Genomic DNA, 17,587 nt, shown 5'->3' with positions numbered 1-17,587 from the left:
CTACAGCTATTCTAGTATTTGACTATTGTTCTAAAGCATGGAAACTATCACAGGATGCAATATTCTACTATATGTTGAATTAATGTAAAGCATGGCAAAAAAAAAAAGAGTATTGCCAGATCTCCCGGAGAGAAGATACTCTCTTTTCTTCAGCTGGCGGCACAGGCACCAGAGATCACAACCTGCCTGGGGTAAGTGGTGATTCCTACCTACCTTCCTGCTGAACCGATTCTGGCAGGTGCGCACATCTACCTGGCCGTGTTTACTTAACACCTCCTATGGTATCATAAAGAGATACTTGGTCTCTGTCCTTAGTTCCTGGCAGACAGATCCTAAAACTCTAAGTGTTCACAGTTATAGGCCCATCTTTTAATGAAGTGACTTAATTTGTCAACTCTTGGCAGGCCACCAGATAACTTCAAGAGGGGGCTGGTCATCAGAAAGACTAAGCCTTGGTTAGAAGTTGGAGCTGTCAACCTCACCCCTCAAGAGCAGTGAGAGGGGCTGGGGACCAAGTATCGTCAAAGGCCAGTGCTGTCCTCAATTATGCCTACGTAATGGAACAGCCATAAAAACTTACAAAGGTGGGGTTTGGAGAGCTTCCTGGTTGATGAACAAATCTAAGTGCTGGGATGGTGTCACACCCAGAGAGGACGTGGAAGCTCATCCCATACCTTGCCCACCCATGCATCTTTTCCATTTGGCTGTTCCTGCACTGTATCCTTTATAATCAACTGGTAACAGTATGTAAGAGGCTTTCCCAAGTTTTGTGAGTCATTCTAGCAAGTTATCACACCTAAGGAGGAGAGTTGTAGGAACTCTCGACTTTGTAACCAAATCAAACAGAAGCATGGGTAACCTGGGAACCTGACACTTGCAGCTGGTACCTGAAACGAGGGTAGTTTTGTGATTAAGTCTGTACCCTTAAACCTGTGGGGTCTGAGCTAACTCTGGCAGTTAAGGTCCAAACTGAATTGAATTGCAGGAAACCACTTGGTGTATGCAGAAAACTGGTTGGTGCCAGGAGGAAAAAACACTTCTCACCTCCCATGTACCAAGCACTGTACATCATGGACAGTATCACCAATCTTCATACCAGTCCTACAAAGTTGGCATTATCACCACCTCCAAGTTCCACCTGAGAAAAGGTTCTGAGAGGTGACTGGACTTGCTCATGGATGCTCAGCTAAGCCATGGGAGACCCAAAGCTGAACCCTAGCACGTTAAGACTCTGGAGTTTTGTTCTTTCTGCCACGTCACATTGCTTCTCCTTGCCTTTATAAATATTCTAACACTGCTTAACATGTTTGCCTTATTTTGTACAATTCAATTTTAAGTGGTTCTTTAAAGCTTATCTCTTTCTTACTTAAACCTAACAAAAGCTAGTTTTAAAATATTATAAATAGAAATATTTTTAAATTAAAAAATACACATGAAGTAGATTATTTTAACACCAGAAATGGAGTTGGCCATCTAGCTGTAATTATCGCTGACATTTCTATAAAAAGAAATCTAATATTCAGCTCTATGGCACCAAAGACTCTAATGCGAACACTCGGAATAACATTCATAATGTTACCTGCCGGAGTTGGAAGATGCCTCCTGTGGGCACGTCCTTTGCAGAAATTACTTCCACAGGGCAGTGTTCACCATTCTCATTCTGTTCCAGAATCTGAACCCAGAATTCCATTTTCCTGGTGACTTCACTCCATCTAAGAAATAGTTGAAATTCTTGGAAAGTCATACATTTCTATGTCAATACAGCAGGTTAGGCTCTTACACATGAGAATTAACAACAATAATGATTTCCAAAACAAGTAACTCAATAGAATGATCTGTAGTTCAATGAGTAATGTGCAAGTACATATTAACAGATATATTAAAAGCAAACTTAAACAAACAGCATCAGAACTAAGACTACACTTTCGGGGATCATTTCTACAGTTCATTTCTAGAGGAGTTTCTCTGCAGAGCACTAGAATTTGAAATGGTTCCTTTATTTTGTTCAAAAATGTGTGATAATAACAAGCCTATTTCAAAGTGATTATTTAAAAATCTAAGCACTGTCACCAGTTGGACAGAAGCAAGTGCAGCGATTGTCTTTTCATAAATAGATAAAGGTGGACCTGTGTGCTTTAGTGACTTGACATGTATCTTTGCTCACATCAAAGAGCATCAGGGAAAAAAATCTCCATGTCTAATTTAGTATTTGCTAAAACTTTCTAAATGCCACAAAAAGAAAATCTGGTTCTTATTTATAATAGGTGAAAAGTACAAGTATATGCACTTTCAGTCATTTCTTTTAACTCTTCTTTTTAAAATCCTGGTCAACAAATGAGCCTGCCCCCTCCCATCACTGACACCAGCTGAAAAGAACTTTGAGCTGAAGAAGAACAAGTAAGCCTGAATTCTAGAGTACACCATGGTCCCTTTTCTCTACAGTTGATTAATTACAGGTAATTCATAATGATAAGCCATTCATTCCCCAAAAATTTATTTCACTCTTTATTCTTAAATACCCATATATTTAACTCTTCTATCAGTCTTCCAAGTTCACTTCTCTGAAGAAGTTTAATTGTGCTATTACTACCCTGGCGACACCACCATCCATTCCTGGAACACTGACAGTGCTGAGGGAAGGAAACCCTTTATTAGTGGCAGTACTAATCCCTATCACTTTGTAAAAATTACACATGGAATCAGATGGGTATCTCAGAGTCACCTGTCCCGAAGACTACGTGTTTTTGCTTGGATAATCCCCAAATCCCACAGCGCTGGGTTTCTTCGAGGATCAGTCACTTTATGGCCATATATTTCAATTGCCAACGCCCCTTCTGAAAGGTGTTCAATAAAGTCTTCAGTGATGTTAACAGAAAACTCCTAAAAGAAAATAATTACAGAAGAGGAAACACTTTCTGGCAACCTTATGACTACTTATACCCAACATCATATATTTACTTCCCCATGGAGAAGAGAAATAAAAAAGAATGTTTCAGTTCCAGAACTGCTGTTACAGTACATCCATAATGAATGTTCACGTGGTCTAAGATTCTAGGCTTTAAAAATAATTTTAGCTCTGATTTTTAGAAGATGTTTCACCTTGAAAATCTATTGTGAAAGACTAGCATTGTATTCTATTTGGTCGGCAATATTTTGGGAGCCATTTCAAAGAGTATAAACAATTGTATTAAGAATTACAACAATGGTCTATAATGCCTTGATATAGAAGTTATTATATGCAGTAAGGTAGCAGTGTGTTGAAAAAACAATTTTCCCCAGTTTTGGGGATGCTATCTCCAATGATAGGAGAAGAAGGAAATAAATAATGGTCATTAGTACAAAAGAAAGTCACCTAATTTAAAAAAATTCTCCCAACCTGTCCATCTTTACAAGATAGATTTAAGACAGCATTTTGCAATAGTTAAGATTAATCTCTGAAACAGTTTAAAGTGATAGAATCTCCATCTCTTTCTCTGTCTTGATCTTTAATATACTAAAGGTATTTCTAAGTTTTAAACAAATTAGAAAGAGGCTTCTCTCTTGAAAAAATGAGATAGCTTAACTGTGCCACAGTTAGAAAAAAGCATCCGAAATCCGACAGTCCTGACTCTGCCAGTTATTAGCACAGCACATTGACCTCTCTGAAGCTGGCTGCTTCTGCTGAGAAAACGCACACTGATCAAACACAATGGTGGTAAGGATGAGTGAGAGACATTCGAGGGCCTAGAGGAGCAGCAGGTGCTCAATAAAGTTAGTTCCTGTCCTCTTCAGTCTTCACTATCTCCAAACCACTAGCTTCTTCACCTTGTTAGATGACAATTTCTCCAATAATCTAATACAAAACACAAATTCCTTTTGGGGAAGAGCGCACATATGTACACATACATACACATACGTGAGTGTATATATATTTTCACAAAGTTTTGATAGTGGAGGAGTTAAATGCATTGACACTTTACTTTGGTGCTTTCCCACCCCCACTAGCTTTACTGAGACATAATTGACATATAACATTGTGTAAGTTTAAGGTATATTATTGATAATGAACATTTCAGATTTTTACTACAGTACAACCCCAAGAAATGCTGGTCCAAAGCACATATCGGAACTAAATTATCCAACAAAATAAGGCTCCCTTTATTGTTTTGTTTTTGCCTGAGTGAATTAAATAGGGGCCAGGTCTGGAAAACAAACTTACATGGCAATGATCAAAGACAACCATGCACTGAGGTTCCTTGCTAACAGGAGAGGACGAGGTATCCATTTCGGTCTCAACCATGACCGGCTCCTGCTGATCCCAGAAGCTGTATTTGCAGAATACAGAGTGGGACAAATGCTGTGGCAACCCAGTGGCTTGGAGTATTTTAACCTAAAAGAAAAGGAAGGTTCTGTTAGTTTCTAACTCAGAAAGTTCCAAGAAATACTTTTAGTCAGACATATGGACTCCAGTCCTGACTGTGTCACACTAACTACTGGTTTATGTTGGCCAAATCCCATTCACTCAGGGGCTGTATTTCTGCATCTGTGGAATGGTAACAGCAGTCCTATTTAGCAAGAGGCTGACATAGGGTGACATCCTTGACTACAAAGGTGGACATTTTAAAGCATTTATAGGCTAATGAAAAATACAAATTCTAGTTCCTTATAACATCATCAACACCATCATAATCATCATCTTATAATAATCAACTCAGAAGAAAATAGTTCTCAAACACTGACACCATTAAATGATGAAAATGTGGCTAATGGATATATCATAAAAACACAAGATTATCAAGAAGAATGATGAATGAAGAACAAAATCAGTGTATGTGCCAATAAATGGTAAATATTCAGAAAGAGGCAAAAATGTATTTGATATTTTAAAGTATAAAAAAACAAGTCTCTCAAGTTGAATATTACATGCTACTAGAGCATTTTGGAGAAAACTGTAAAGGCATTAGGAATGTATACTTTACAGATTTGGAGGGGTAAAGAATGATGGAGATTAAAGATGGTACACACTGACCATTCTCTCTGCACCAACATTTAATGAATGCCTTTTCCATGCACATTTAGGGAGGAGAGACAAATTAAAAATATACATATATATAAAAACACACACATACACACACACACACGCACCCTGGACTACAGAAGTACAGGATTTTGTGACAACCATGTGCAATTAGAAATATGTCTAATCAGACCCAAATGTCTCCAAAGAAATGCCCATAACAGATTTTAAAGTAGCCAAGTATTCTAAATATTTCATTTGACAAGCAGCATCAAATTGAGTTTTCAAGCTGAAGTTTTTGTGACTTTGAAATTGTAATATTTTAAAACTCCTCGAACTATGAAGGAAACTATATTCTAAGATTAATTAAGCTAAATGAAATTCTGATTTCATAACTGATTAGGCCAACTTTCATATGACTGGACATTGATCATTTGTTTACTCTTTGCCTGGTCACTTCCTTGCACTTTGTAGAATGCACACTAGATCTGAGTGTGTGGCAGAAGTTATTATGGTCAGCAACCACAAATACAAATGTCTTAACACTTCAGGAAGCCTTAATAATGACTCAGAAAATCTCACAAAGCAAATGACTTTATTTTCTTCTATACCAGGTCCACAGTGGGGAAGCAATGAATGGGAACTCCTGCTATTATCCAAGTTTTCCCATGATGGCAATAAGAGTTTGAAAAATCTAGACAGCAATTCCCTGACAAACTGTGAAAGATGGATTGACGAACACATTTTATTCATCCAAACCAAATACAGTGATCTGTATTCAGCATTTAATTTTTTGTTAAAATTTTAAAACTATCACTTTTTCACTAAGTATTGAAAGTGCTTATTATATTCTTTAAGGTGAGGTACTGTGGTATTTGGGAAGATTACAAGACTTTGGAGTACATAGATCTAAATAAAAATCTGTCACTTATTAGCGTGTTTTTTGAGCAAATTACTCAACATCTTAGTTTTCATAGGCTTAGCTTTCCTCCTAGGCAAACAGGATAGCTACCCAATGACAATGGTGTGAGGAAGACCATTACCAACAAAATGAAATGAATGAAACACTACCAGGCCTTGAGCATCTCCTTGTGATTGAATTCCATCTGAAAGCCATTTTTTCTTAGAAATCAATCTCAATTTTAAGGTTGAAATAAACAAGAAAACAAGATTTCACATACTGAGCTCTTCCCTACAGGCAGCTTCTCAGGAAAGGGACAGCCAGGAATGAAGGGTAACAGGAATGAGGAATATCCTGATGTCTAGAACGCAGGGTTTGTGCTTTTTTGTTTTTGCCTACAGAAACCAAAAATTGCCACAAGGTGTCAGAATACCACAGACTTCACTCAGCTTGCCCTGCTCAAGATAACAGAGCCCAGGAACATCAGAAAACAGTGATGTCTGGAATTTTAAAACCCACTACTTGTATTTAATGTAATTTAAAATATCAATGTTAATATGCACAAGCCTTTTTGCATCCCAGAAAAATAAATCCAAACTTCTTTTATGGGCTAGTGACTCTCATTACCCATGTATCTTAAGTGTCCCCAGACTGGTTTCATTTTTACTAACAATGTTTTTTTTAGTCATATCATTTGTCTTCCTTCTTTTATACCAAAGGCTGTATTACATGCTCGGGATACGGTCTCTAAAAACCACATTTCACTAAAAGGAATCAGGTTCCCTGGAAAATGACTGATTTCAAGTCTAGGACAGGAAATGCACTGATGAGACCAATTCATCACATTGGAATGCAGGAAAGCTAGCAGAGTCGAAGAGGGTCAGGGTTCTGTCAAAGAACCCCTGAACCAACCAAAGAGGCCCCACAGGCCAAACATGGATCATTTGATTTCAATACAGGCAATAAATACAATGGATGGGAACCACATCAAATATGTTTAAATCCAAGGGTTCATAATGATGTTAAGACTGAAACCAAAAAAAATCCCCTTAGCTGCTTTTGGATATTAGGACGAAAACCAATTCATTATTCTGAAAATTAGTAGATAATAGAAGAGAAGAACATTTACCATTCAAACTGTATCTCTGGATAGCAATATAGTTGATAATACAAAGATTCTTTCTATAGAAAAACTCTAGCTAATAAATGAAGGAAAGGCAGAATCATAGTAGCATCGTTTCTAATGGCTAATGAAATATCTAGATAATAAACACCAACGATTGCTAACAACTCCATAAGAGAACCAAACATAATGTACTTTCTAATGGAAGAACACACCACTGCCTACCAAGTATCCTTGCTACTCCCCTCCCCATACATCGCCTGTGTATCTAAGTAGCAATTATCTAAGTATGGAAAATACATCTTAACATGTTAAACAATACCTATCAGTAAATCTAGACTATGAGAGAATATAAGACAATAACCCACTTTTTATGATAAATAAATTGTAGGTTAAGAGAGAATAAAAGAGAGAGACAGAGCGAGAACACACACAAGTGATAGCCTGAAGATTAAAACAGACTCATAGACACATCAAGTAAGACAATCAAAGAAAATGACTGGATACTTCATGATATTTAAGAAAGTATAAATTTTTATTATGACATGGGTTTATTGGATTTTTTAAAATGTTCTTCTTTTGAGATACTAAACTATTTATAGATAAAATATGATTTCTGGGATTGCTTCAAAATAATCCAAGGGCAGGGCTCAGCACGGAAGTGGCTTGGGTGTATGAATGGGACTAGACTGACCATGGACTCACAACTGAATGAGAACACACTACTTTTATATGCTTGGCATCTTCCATTTTAAAATATCTTAAGATTTTTTAACTTTATATTTTTAAAAAACTTGTTACCCAGGATATACTACTTTTTTTCAGTGATAAAGAAAAATTTCCCAAGTGATATAGTATCCTTGTATGTTACTTTACTAATAGTGAACTCACGCAGCTGACCTTTCACACAGTTGCATTTACTGTCCGTCACCTTTAAGGTGGGCCATATAGAGTCATTAAAACTATGTCTCCACTTTTGATAATCCCATACTGTCAAGGCCATGTTCTGAAATCAAATATACTACAATGAAGATTCACCTTTTAGTGAATTAAGGACTTCCCTCCTCACACTGAAGTAACTAACTTAAACATCTGAGGACTCCTTAAATATATGCAAGAACCTGCAGAAAATAAACCAGCTTTTAACAGCCTTAGCTTCCCCATACCTTGCAGGTAATCCTGCTTAGTTCTTTCAATACCAACTTCCATTCCAGAAATATCTGCTGAGACACAGGACTGGAGCTAGGATGGGTGATGAAGTAAGAGTTCAGCATGGGCCTCCTCTACTTGGCGTTTTCATGGTCTCCTCCTCACTCACACGCTGGAAGTCTAGGTTGATTTCTTTCCCTCAAAAACCTTTCCAACTGGTTCCTCTGTGATTCTCAACCAATGGCACGCTGGCCCACTAGAGTGTGTCTGAAAATGTACGAGGGATTTTTTTTTTCATTGCCACGAGTGACACAGGAGGCACTACCTCTGCTGACTGAGCAGGAGTCAGAAATGTGATGACCCACCAAAAATCTGCCTAGCAATTTTCTTTGAAAATACCACAGCAGACTAGGGAGCACAGTTTTACATAATACACTCTCCTTCAAGTTCACTCTGAATCTCATTTATCCAGAAAATTTCCTGGGACCTTATCATCAGAATTAATGAATTACCTCCTCTTGTGTCCCAGAACATCTCGTCTACTCTCTCAGAGCACCAGGGTTACACAATAGTGAAGTCTTCTGTCCAGCATGTGTCCCCCTTACACATACCCACGAACTACACAGGTCGCTCCTGGAGGCAGGAATCTATCTTAGTCATCTTTATATTGTGTTACCTGGCACAGTGTCTGGCAGATGAGACTCAACGCACAGTTCATGAATGGCATGCATGGGAAGAGCAGGAAGAAAGGGGGCTGGAATGAGGGCATGGCAATAGCAAAAGCGAAAGGCACACGGGGGAAAAGGACTAAAAAGCATGTGGGAAAAGAGGGTAAAGAGTGACTTACGGCAGGAGCTTAGAAACAGGACTAGGGCTGGGATAAATTTCCAGCGTCAGCAGGAATCAAGAGGCCCAAGAAAAAGAGGAAATTTGTGTGAAAAAACTTGGTTTCTCTATAAAGAAATTCCAATAAACACAAATTCATACAATTTTGGAGTGGAATGGCCCAGAGGAAAGAGGTAACTTACCCAAGGCTTCACAGAGGAAGGTAGTGGAAGTGCTTGGCTAACCAGTAAGTACATCAGAACATATGATGAAAAACTAAGCACTAAACATTTATTCAGAAAGCTTTTTTCAAAATTTGAAAAAAAACACAACATTCATCATTTAAAAACCCACAATCCTATCAACCTCGCTTCTATGTTTTTTAAATGAAACTGGGACTTACCATACATGTCAGTTTGTTCTCAGGGGCTTCCTTATCTACAGAGGCGTCTGCAGCGTCATCCCCGCCAGCGATCCTTTCCACGATGTCACCACTGGTCCGCATCACCTCCACATGCAGCCGACCTGCCACCTGCCGCAGTAAGGAGGAAAATGGATGCTTTTTCCACATTTTCTTCTTTCTTCTGTTTTAGACTCAAGTGATTAAGTTAATGATATATGGGAATTTAAAAGTCTAGGTTCTAAGAGTCACTTTCCCCCAAAGTACTTGGAATAATCACCATGAAGCAGTATGAAAACACACCACAGGTGTTACTCACACATACAACTATCACTTGTTATTACTGATGAAAAACGGTAACAATGATATATTATCGATACCCTTTTCCCTGCAGGACATGACACATGAAGAGAAAGCGAACCTCTCCTTTCTGGTTGACAATAGGAACAGCATACTGTAACTTCACACGATAGAAGAGGGACTCCAGGAAGACGTTAGCCACACCAATGAGACTGTGGTTTTCCTGCTCATCATAGAATGGATCAGCACGCTTGAAGTAAGACCGTATCACCTTGAAAGAGATTCAGAATGCACAACTTCAGAAAATCGATGAAAATAAATGAACTCAACCACTTTCTGATGCACTCTAATAAAGTCATTAAACATGGCTGAAGTATAGCACTGTATCTCTCCCTCTCACCCCCTCTCTCCGTGCCCCAGCTGCTCATTCCTATTTTAGAATATATGGTCAGCATTCTTCAACTATGAGAAAGCAATCCTAATAATGTCATTACTTTATTTCTTTTAATTTAAAAAAATATTTTATTTATTTATTTTTAGAGAGAGACGAAGGAAGGGAGGGAGAAACAGAGGGAGAGAAACATCAAGGTGTAGTCGCCTCTTGCTAGCTCCAACTGCGGACCTGGCCACAACCCAGGTATGTGCCCCGAATGGGAACTGAACCAGTGACCCTTTGGTTCACAGGCCAATGCTCAAGCCACTGAGCCACACCAGCCAGGGCTCTTTCTTTTAATTTAAAAAAATTTATTTTTCAATTACAGTTCACATGTGATACTACTTTGGTTTCAGAAGTACAACACAGTGATTATATACCTTGCTAAGTGACCACTCCAATTAGTCTGGTACCCATCTGACACCATACATAGTGATTATAGTACAGTATGCTATACTTTATATCCCCATGAATACATTATTACTTTTATCGTTTCTTCTCCTTTATGTAAAAATCTTGCCATGAAAATATACAGTGACTAGAAAAGGAAGATGCACAAGGAACAGGTTATTAAAACTCTTGATTAGCTAAACAACTTAAAGGATCAAAATAAATACCCTAGAAACAGGATTACTATTTTAGGAGAAAAAAAGGCAATTTTCCCTAAATGGGCAGTCTCATTGCAGAATGCTCGGTCCCTTTGATAAGTACCCATTATGTAATTTTTCTTAAATAACTTACTGGGGTATCTTCTTCACACTCCTTCCACTCCTGATAAAGGTCTCTCATATCCAACAACCTGTTGTCCAATTTTTCCAAAGACCAAATCTGCTTTCCTTTTCCTTTTCTTCTCACCTGGATTGCAGGTTCACTAAGAAGAGAGCCTCGCTGCAAAGACAATAAAAGTGACTAAGTAAAACACAAAGATACACACCATGGAAGTCGAACCTGAACACTCTATACCCGCCAGTTAACACCAACCAAAACTGGAACTGCTATCGTTCTTTATTCTGTTAATTGCCAAGCATCCCAGAAATGTCACAAGCTTAACATAATGCCTTTATAGCCAAGCAAGCAATATTTAAGTTTTCATGGCAATCGGCTAGAAGTTTAAATTTAAAACACAAAAGACAAGACCATGGTTAACAGGAAGTCAACACTGTTTTATTCAGGCCGTTATATGACTGGACATGCTAGTTGCACCAAATGCCACTGAACTGTTCACTTTAAAATGGTTAATTTTATGTTACTGTATGTAAATTTTTGCCTGAAAATATAGCATTTGTTGAAGTTTTCTAGCATACAAAAGCAATGTGTTTTTTTATGTAAAAAAAATATTTAAACTTTTAAAAAACACGAAGTAGAAAATAAAAATGCCCCTGTGTATCTCTTGCAGAGAGATGTATCTATCAGTTTTCTAATCAGTTTAGATTTACTGGATACATTTTAAAATATATTTTATTGATTATGCTATTACAGTTGTCCCACTTCCCCCCCTTCATTCCCCTCCATACTGCACACCCCTCCCCCACCATCCCCCCCTTTAGTTCATGTTCATCTGTCTTAAGTTCTTTAGCTTCTACATTTCCCATACTATGCTTGCCCTCCCCCGGTCTATTTTCTACCTACCATCTATGCTACTTATTCTCTGTACCTTTTCCCCCTCTCTCCTCCTCCCACTCCCCTGTTGCTAACCCTTCATGTGATCTCCATTTCTATGGTTCTGTTCCTGTTCTAGTTGTTTGCCTAGTTTGCTTTTGTTTTAGGTATGGTTGTTAATAACTGTGGGTTTGCTGTCTTTTTACTGTTCATATTTTTTATCTTCTTTTTCTTAGATAAGTCCCTTTAACATTTCATATAATAACAGCTGAGTGATGATGAACTCCTTTAACTTGACTTTATCTGGTAAGCACTTTATCTGCCCTTCCATTCTACACGAAAGCTTTGCTGGATAGCACAATCTTGGATGTAGGTCTTTGGATTTCATGACTTGGAATACTTCTTTCCAGCCTCTTCTTGCCTACAAGGTCTCTTTTGAGAAATCTGCTGACAGTCTGATGGGAACTCCTTTGTAGGTGACTGTCCCCTTATCTCTTGCTGCTTCTAGAATTCTCTCCTTCATTTTAATCTCGGGTAATGTAATTATGATGTGCCTTGGTGTGTTCCTCCTTGGGTCCACCTTCTTTGGGACTCTCTGAGCTTCCTGGACTCCTTGGGAGTCTATTGACTTTGCCAGATTGAGGAAGTTCTTCTTTATTATTTGTTCAAATAAGTTTCCCACTTGTTGCTCTTCCTCTTCTTCTTCTGGTACCCCTATAATTCGGATGTTGGAATGTTTAAAAATGTCCTGGATGTTGGTAAGTCTCTCCTCATTTTTTTGAAATCTTATTTTTTCATTATTTTCTGTTTGTTTGGTTGTTTTTTCTTCCTTCTGGTTCACTCCATTGATTTGAGTCCCAGTTTTTTTCCCATCACTATTGGATCCCTGTGCATTTCCCTTCATTTCACTTAGTGTAGCCTTCATTTTTTCATCCAATTTGCGACCCAAATCAACCAATTCTGTGAGCATCCTGATCACCAGTGCTTTGAACTGTGCATCTGATAGGTTGGCTATCTCTTGGTCACTTAGATATATTGGCTCTGGGTTTTTGATCTGTTCTTCCATTTGAGCCTTTTTTGGGGGAGAGGGGTCTGGTTGCACTTGTTATGTATGAGGAGTGGAGCCTTAGGCGTTCACCAGAGCGGGACAACCCATGTTGCTGGGTTGTGACACTGTATGTGGGGGCGGGTTCAGAGAGGGATCAATGGTGTTTGCTCCACTTTCCTATTTTAGTCCCTTCTGCTGCTTCCCACAAGCAAATTGGGTCCTTCTGGTGCTGGTTCCTGGGTGGGTGAGCTTGTGTATGTTCTAGGACCCTGTGGGTCTCTCCAACAAATTCTCCTGTGAAGCTGGGAGTCTCTTCTGGCACCTCAACTCCCACAAGTGTTTTCAATCACTGCTTTTAGGCTTTAATTCCTGTCACTGGGGCCCTGGGTTGCTTGGTCTGACTCGCTCCCCATTTTTGCCTGGTTTATCTGTGCACGAATGTGTGTCCAGTCAGCCGGCAGCCTTGTGTGGCTCACTGAGTATTCTCGTTGCCACCCCACACCTGGGGTCTACCAGCTGCCACCTGCGTACCTGGGACCACCAACCACTGCTTTTTCCTGCCATGACCCCTCTCTGCTTGCTGCCGACTCTGCCCCTCTTACCGGTCTGAACGAATGGTTGTTGGACTTCCCTACAGTTCAAGTTTCTGTCAGATCTGGGTTTTTTTTGCTTCTCAATTTTTGTTGTCCTTAATTTTGGTTGTGCGAGGAGGCACAGTGTGTCTACCTATGCCTTCATCTTGGCTGGAAGTGATTTACTGGATAAATTTATCAACTGTTCTGAAATGCCTACTTAGAACCTTATAGAATTATGAAATATGCCAATGATGCTTAACATCTTGCCTACGATCATTAAAAAAAAACAGGATTTACATAATACAACAAAGACTTTAGAATTCTGAAGATAAAAAACCACCACTCTCTTACTAATGGCCCCTTTACCTTATATTCAGCCACCTAGAGAATAAATACAAAAATCTCATTAGTGATCTGTGGGTAGTAGCCTTTCAGAGGGACAATACAGGAACTGGAGCTAAATAGCAATGAGCAATATGCTGCAGCATCATGACGTGCTCCTCCTGCACATAACTACGACAGGTATTAGGGGTGGGAGGAAAGAAGAAGAAATTTCTGCCCCTTCTCAAAAATCACCAGACACAGTTGAGTACAAAGACAAGAGTAAGGACCAGAAAAAACAGTGTTTACACCATGGACAGTACATTACATGAAATAAGAGTTTTCAAGTACGAAAAAAAAAAAAGTTTGTTGGATACAAATGTGCAAAACCCAGCCTGAGTTTAGGAGACCACCTCAAGAAATACTTCCTTGTCCAGCTCCTCTCTCTGGCTGAAATCTAAAACTACTAATCTATTAAATCAATAATGGAGGGGATTAGCAGCCTTCTGTTAATAATGGCTGCTTCAACTCTAGCAACATGGGTCATCTCTATACCAGCAAGACAAAACAAAAAAAAATGCCCCCATAAACACACTATCAGATGTCTGGGAAGAGAGAGATGCTCAAAGTGGCTTGAGTTACTTCTAGGTGTTGACCTGGCTTCCAGAAGGCAGGGCTGCTACTTCCAACAAAGCCCAAGCCAGGACACACAGAAAAGGGCTACAGTCATGGCTAATGGGCAAAAACTATCCACAGTTCTGTTTTTTCAACTCAATCCTACAGGATGGAAGAAGACCTTCCTCTTCTCAGTCCTCTAGAAGAAGCTGAGCCCTGTACCTTTTGACCATAATTGGCTTTCCTCTAGTATCTTCTATCCATGAATTCCACCTGCACGTATGGCTTGTCCTACAATACCAACAAGCAAAATAAAGTTCTGAGTGAGTAAAATCTTTCAACTACACACAGAATAGATGTTAAAAGATAATTCTCTACAAAATAATGATTACACCACATTTATAATACCTTTCTTACTAAAAACATTAGGCATCATATTCGCCAAATTTATACTAAGCAAAAAAATGACCTTGATGCTCTGACGCTATAAGAGAAAAAAAGAGGTAGTCCCTCTTATCAAATTAGAATTGACCACCCAGGAAGGGTTCATTAAAGCTTTGCTGTGTCAAATACTGTAAGAGAAACAAACCACAAAGACACTCAAATGTTTACCTGAATACAAAATTCTACCTAATTCATCAGAACTCATGTATGAACCACCTGATCAAGAGTTAGAAAAGAACCTAAATATGAAAGAAAAGAGTTGTTCCTGAATGGCAGAGACAGAAGATTTTGATGGGACTTTCCCCCTACATTTTATGAAGTTTATAACACCATACCAAGAGAGATTTATAATCTTGAATACACATGAAAAATAACTGATGAACAGTTTTTCAGAGCAATCTATTAGCAAATAGAAAACAACATGGTTTAAGCAAAATAACCTAATAAGGCAGTGGCTGAAGAGCTGTAACAGAATAAAGGAAAAACACTTGGGGAAACCTCATCAGAAAAGACTTCTCAGAAATAATTTAAATAGATTTGAAGAAAAAGAGTTGAGTGACATAAATTGGTAGGTCTGGGTAGGGGAGTGGAGAGGGTATTTCCAGTGGATGATGGACATATATGCACAAAGGCAGAGAATTAAAAGGAAGTACATTCTACTCGAGAGAGGAGGACGAGTGTAAAAGAACTGGATTGTGGAGAGTCTAGATGGGGATGAGGCCAAACCCACTGGCATTTAATAAACACTGGTGAAATATGAAGCAGCTTTATCCAGTGACATCTGGGTTTTTTCCATTAACGGCAAGCTCACCTTGCTGTTGGCATCAAGGCTGGAGGCTAGAATCTGTAGGGTTACTTTATACTCTGTTCTTTTATCCAGTTCTTCTGCAATAAAATTAGCTTCTCTCACCAACAGATTGGCTTTAACAATTTGTTCCCTCAGCCTCATCAGACTGTTATTCAGTGTCGTTTCTCTTAAAAAAAAAATGGGGGGAGGGAGGAGATAGTCATCAAGCAGCACATCGGAATATTATACGGTACATGACAACTTAATGCCAAGCTGCCACCCTAGCTTTACAACTGTCTTTCGCGCACAGGGAATGCATCGCCGACACTGACCCGTGCACGCGCTTGTATCTGGGCTACGTTATATGCACTGGCACATGCTCTTGTAACAAAAGGGCCCTAGATTAGGGAAGTGCTTCAAAACTTGGATTCTGCGTACAAATCAACTGGGGAACTTGATAAATTGAAGATTCTGACTCAGTAGACTGGGGTGGGACCTGAAATGCAGTATTTCTATTAATCTCTAGGTGACATGGATGCTGCCTGTGGGCAGACCAAACTTTGAAGAGCCAGAGTTTAGTTAAGTATAGTGTGCAACCATGGATAAGACATTTTAGTGCAATGCTAATTAGGCAGTACAGAGACCAAACTTGCAATCTGCATCTCATTAGCACCATGCTTTGCCTACCTGAGTTAATCATCCAGATAACCACCTTTCTTTCTTTTTAAAAAAGCATCTAACCAAGTTTCAGAACCTAAAGTATAATACAATGATAGAGCATAACTTCTAAGTACAGATACTTGTTTATTCAAATCCAAAAGCCATACAAACTGGAAACAGGGCAGCACTGAACACGGACAGCTTTTAAATAAGTCAACATAAACTGACAATCTCCATTTTCTCCATAAATGGTTCTTAGCTGTACCACTCCCTTTTAATATAATTTTTCTAAAGTAAGGTCTAGATTTTTCCACTCCGTATCTTATTACCCTTGTGGGTTAAAAGTGATGAGCACCCGCTTATGCATACACTAAAGACCCTAGGCACCACCTACCTCTCTTCAGCCCACTGTCTCAAGCGCTGCTGAGCACTGGGGGAGTGGAAAGAAAACCGGTCTGCGCTACGGCAGTTCTGTTTCTCGGGGGACAGCCTCCTGCGTAGCTGCTCCAGTTCATGCTCGTACATGAGCCTCTGACGCTCCAGCGCAGATCGCTTTTCTTCTTCATGCTGTTGTTCTAGGCTGTTCAATATTGACTGCATTGGATCTAGTAAGATTTTTATAAAAAAGTAAATAATGAACAAAAGGTAAACTACAACACGATATACTTCAAATGTTATTCTACAATGTTGTCATCCTAATAAAAATAAGATTTTTAAAGAGAGTTTGGGATAAATTTAGCTTTCTTTACTCCCAATTACTTATCTGTTCTGTCTGATATGTGCCAAACTATCTCCCTTGCAGAAAAAGCAGGTTTATTATGTGTTCCGCACATTACCCAACATGTGGTTAATGTTCCAGAAATCCACTGCAATCATGATCCAATGATGATCAAGTTTTTTTAATAATTCTATTTTTTTTTTAGATTTTATTTATCTTTAGAGGAGAAGGAAAGGAGAGAGGGAGAGAAATATCAATGTATGGTTGCCTCTCGTGTGTCCGCTTCTGGGAACTGGCCTGCAACCCAGGCATGTGCCCTGACTGGAAATCGAACCCCGATTGTCTGGTTCACAGGCCTGCGCTCAGTCCACTGAGCTATACCAGTCAGGGCCAGATGATCAAGTTTTAAACCTGAGAAATTCTATCAGTGAGAACAAAGTTTGCAGTGACTTGTATATCAAGGTAGAAAGAAGGCAAGTTTTTATAAGTATAACAAATTGAAGCCAAAGACACAAGAGAATAGAGTACAGAGAACAACCTAATGAATTTTTTTTGTTAATATTTAAAGCATGTCAGTCATAGACACTTTTAACTCTCCATCAACTTTAAAAGAAACAGAGATCAAAGGGATGGTTACCAGAAGGAAGGGTGGAGGGGATGGGTGAAAAGGGGAATAGAGTTAATAATATTGTG

The 17,587-nt window shown here is 38.9% G+C and overlaps 1 protein-coding gene across 2 annotated transcripts in view; it reads right to left on the bottom strand.

Moving 5' to 3' along the window:
- Positions 1-17,587, bottom strand: part of KIF13B (kinesin family member 13B) — a 174,908-nt gene that overhangs the window by 62,332 nt on the left and 94,989 nt on the right. For both annotated transcript variants that reach the window (XM_053658474.1, XM_053658475.1), the window contains exons 17-24: positions 16,571-16,781; positions 15,541-15,703; positions 10,869-11,015; positions 9,816-9,965; positions 9,398-9,526; positions 4,199-4,369; positions 2,723-2,880; positions 1,580-1,712 (exon numbers count right to left, since the gene is read on the bottom strand). In XM_053658474.1, the coding sequence (XP_053514449.1) occupies positions 1,580-1,712; positions 2,723-2,880; positions 4,199-4,369; positions 9,398-9,526; positions 9,816-9,965; positions 10,869-11,015; positions 15,541-15,703; positions 16,571-16,781 (1,262 nt within the window). The remainder of the gene's footprint in view (positions 1-1,579; positions 1,713-2,722; positions 2,881-4,198; positions 4,370-9,397; positions 9,527-9,815; positions 9,966-10,868; positions 11,016-15,540; positions 15,704-16,570; positions 16,782-17,587) is intronic.

This window comes from Artibeus jamaicensis, unplaced genomic scaffold, assembly GCF_021234435.1.
Source record: "Artibeus jamaicensis isolate MK-2021 breed Jamaican fruit bat unplaced genomic scaffold, CSHL_Jam_final scaffold_537, whole genome shotgun sequence".
NCBI lineage: Eukaryota > Metazoa > Chordata > Mammalia > Chiroptera > Phyllostomidae > Artibeus > Artibeus jamaicensis.
Note: the sequence above shows the minus strand (reverse complement) of the source record. Positions and strands in the feature narration are given on the sequence as shown.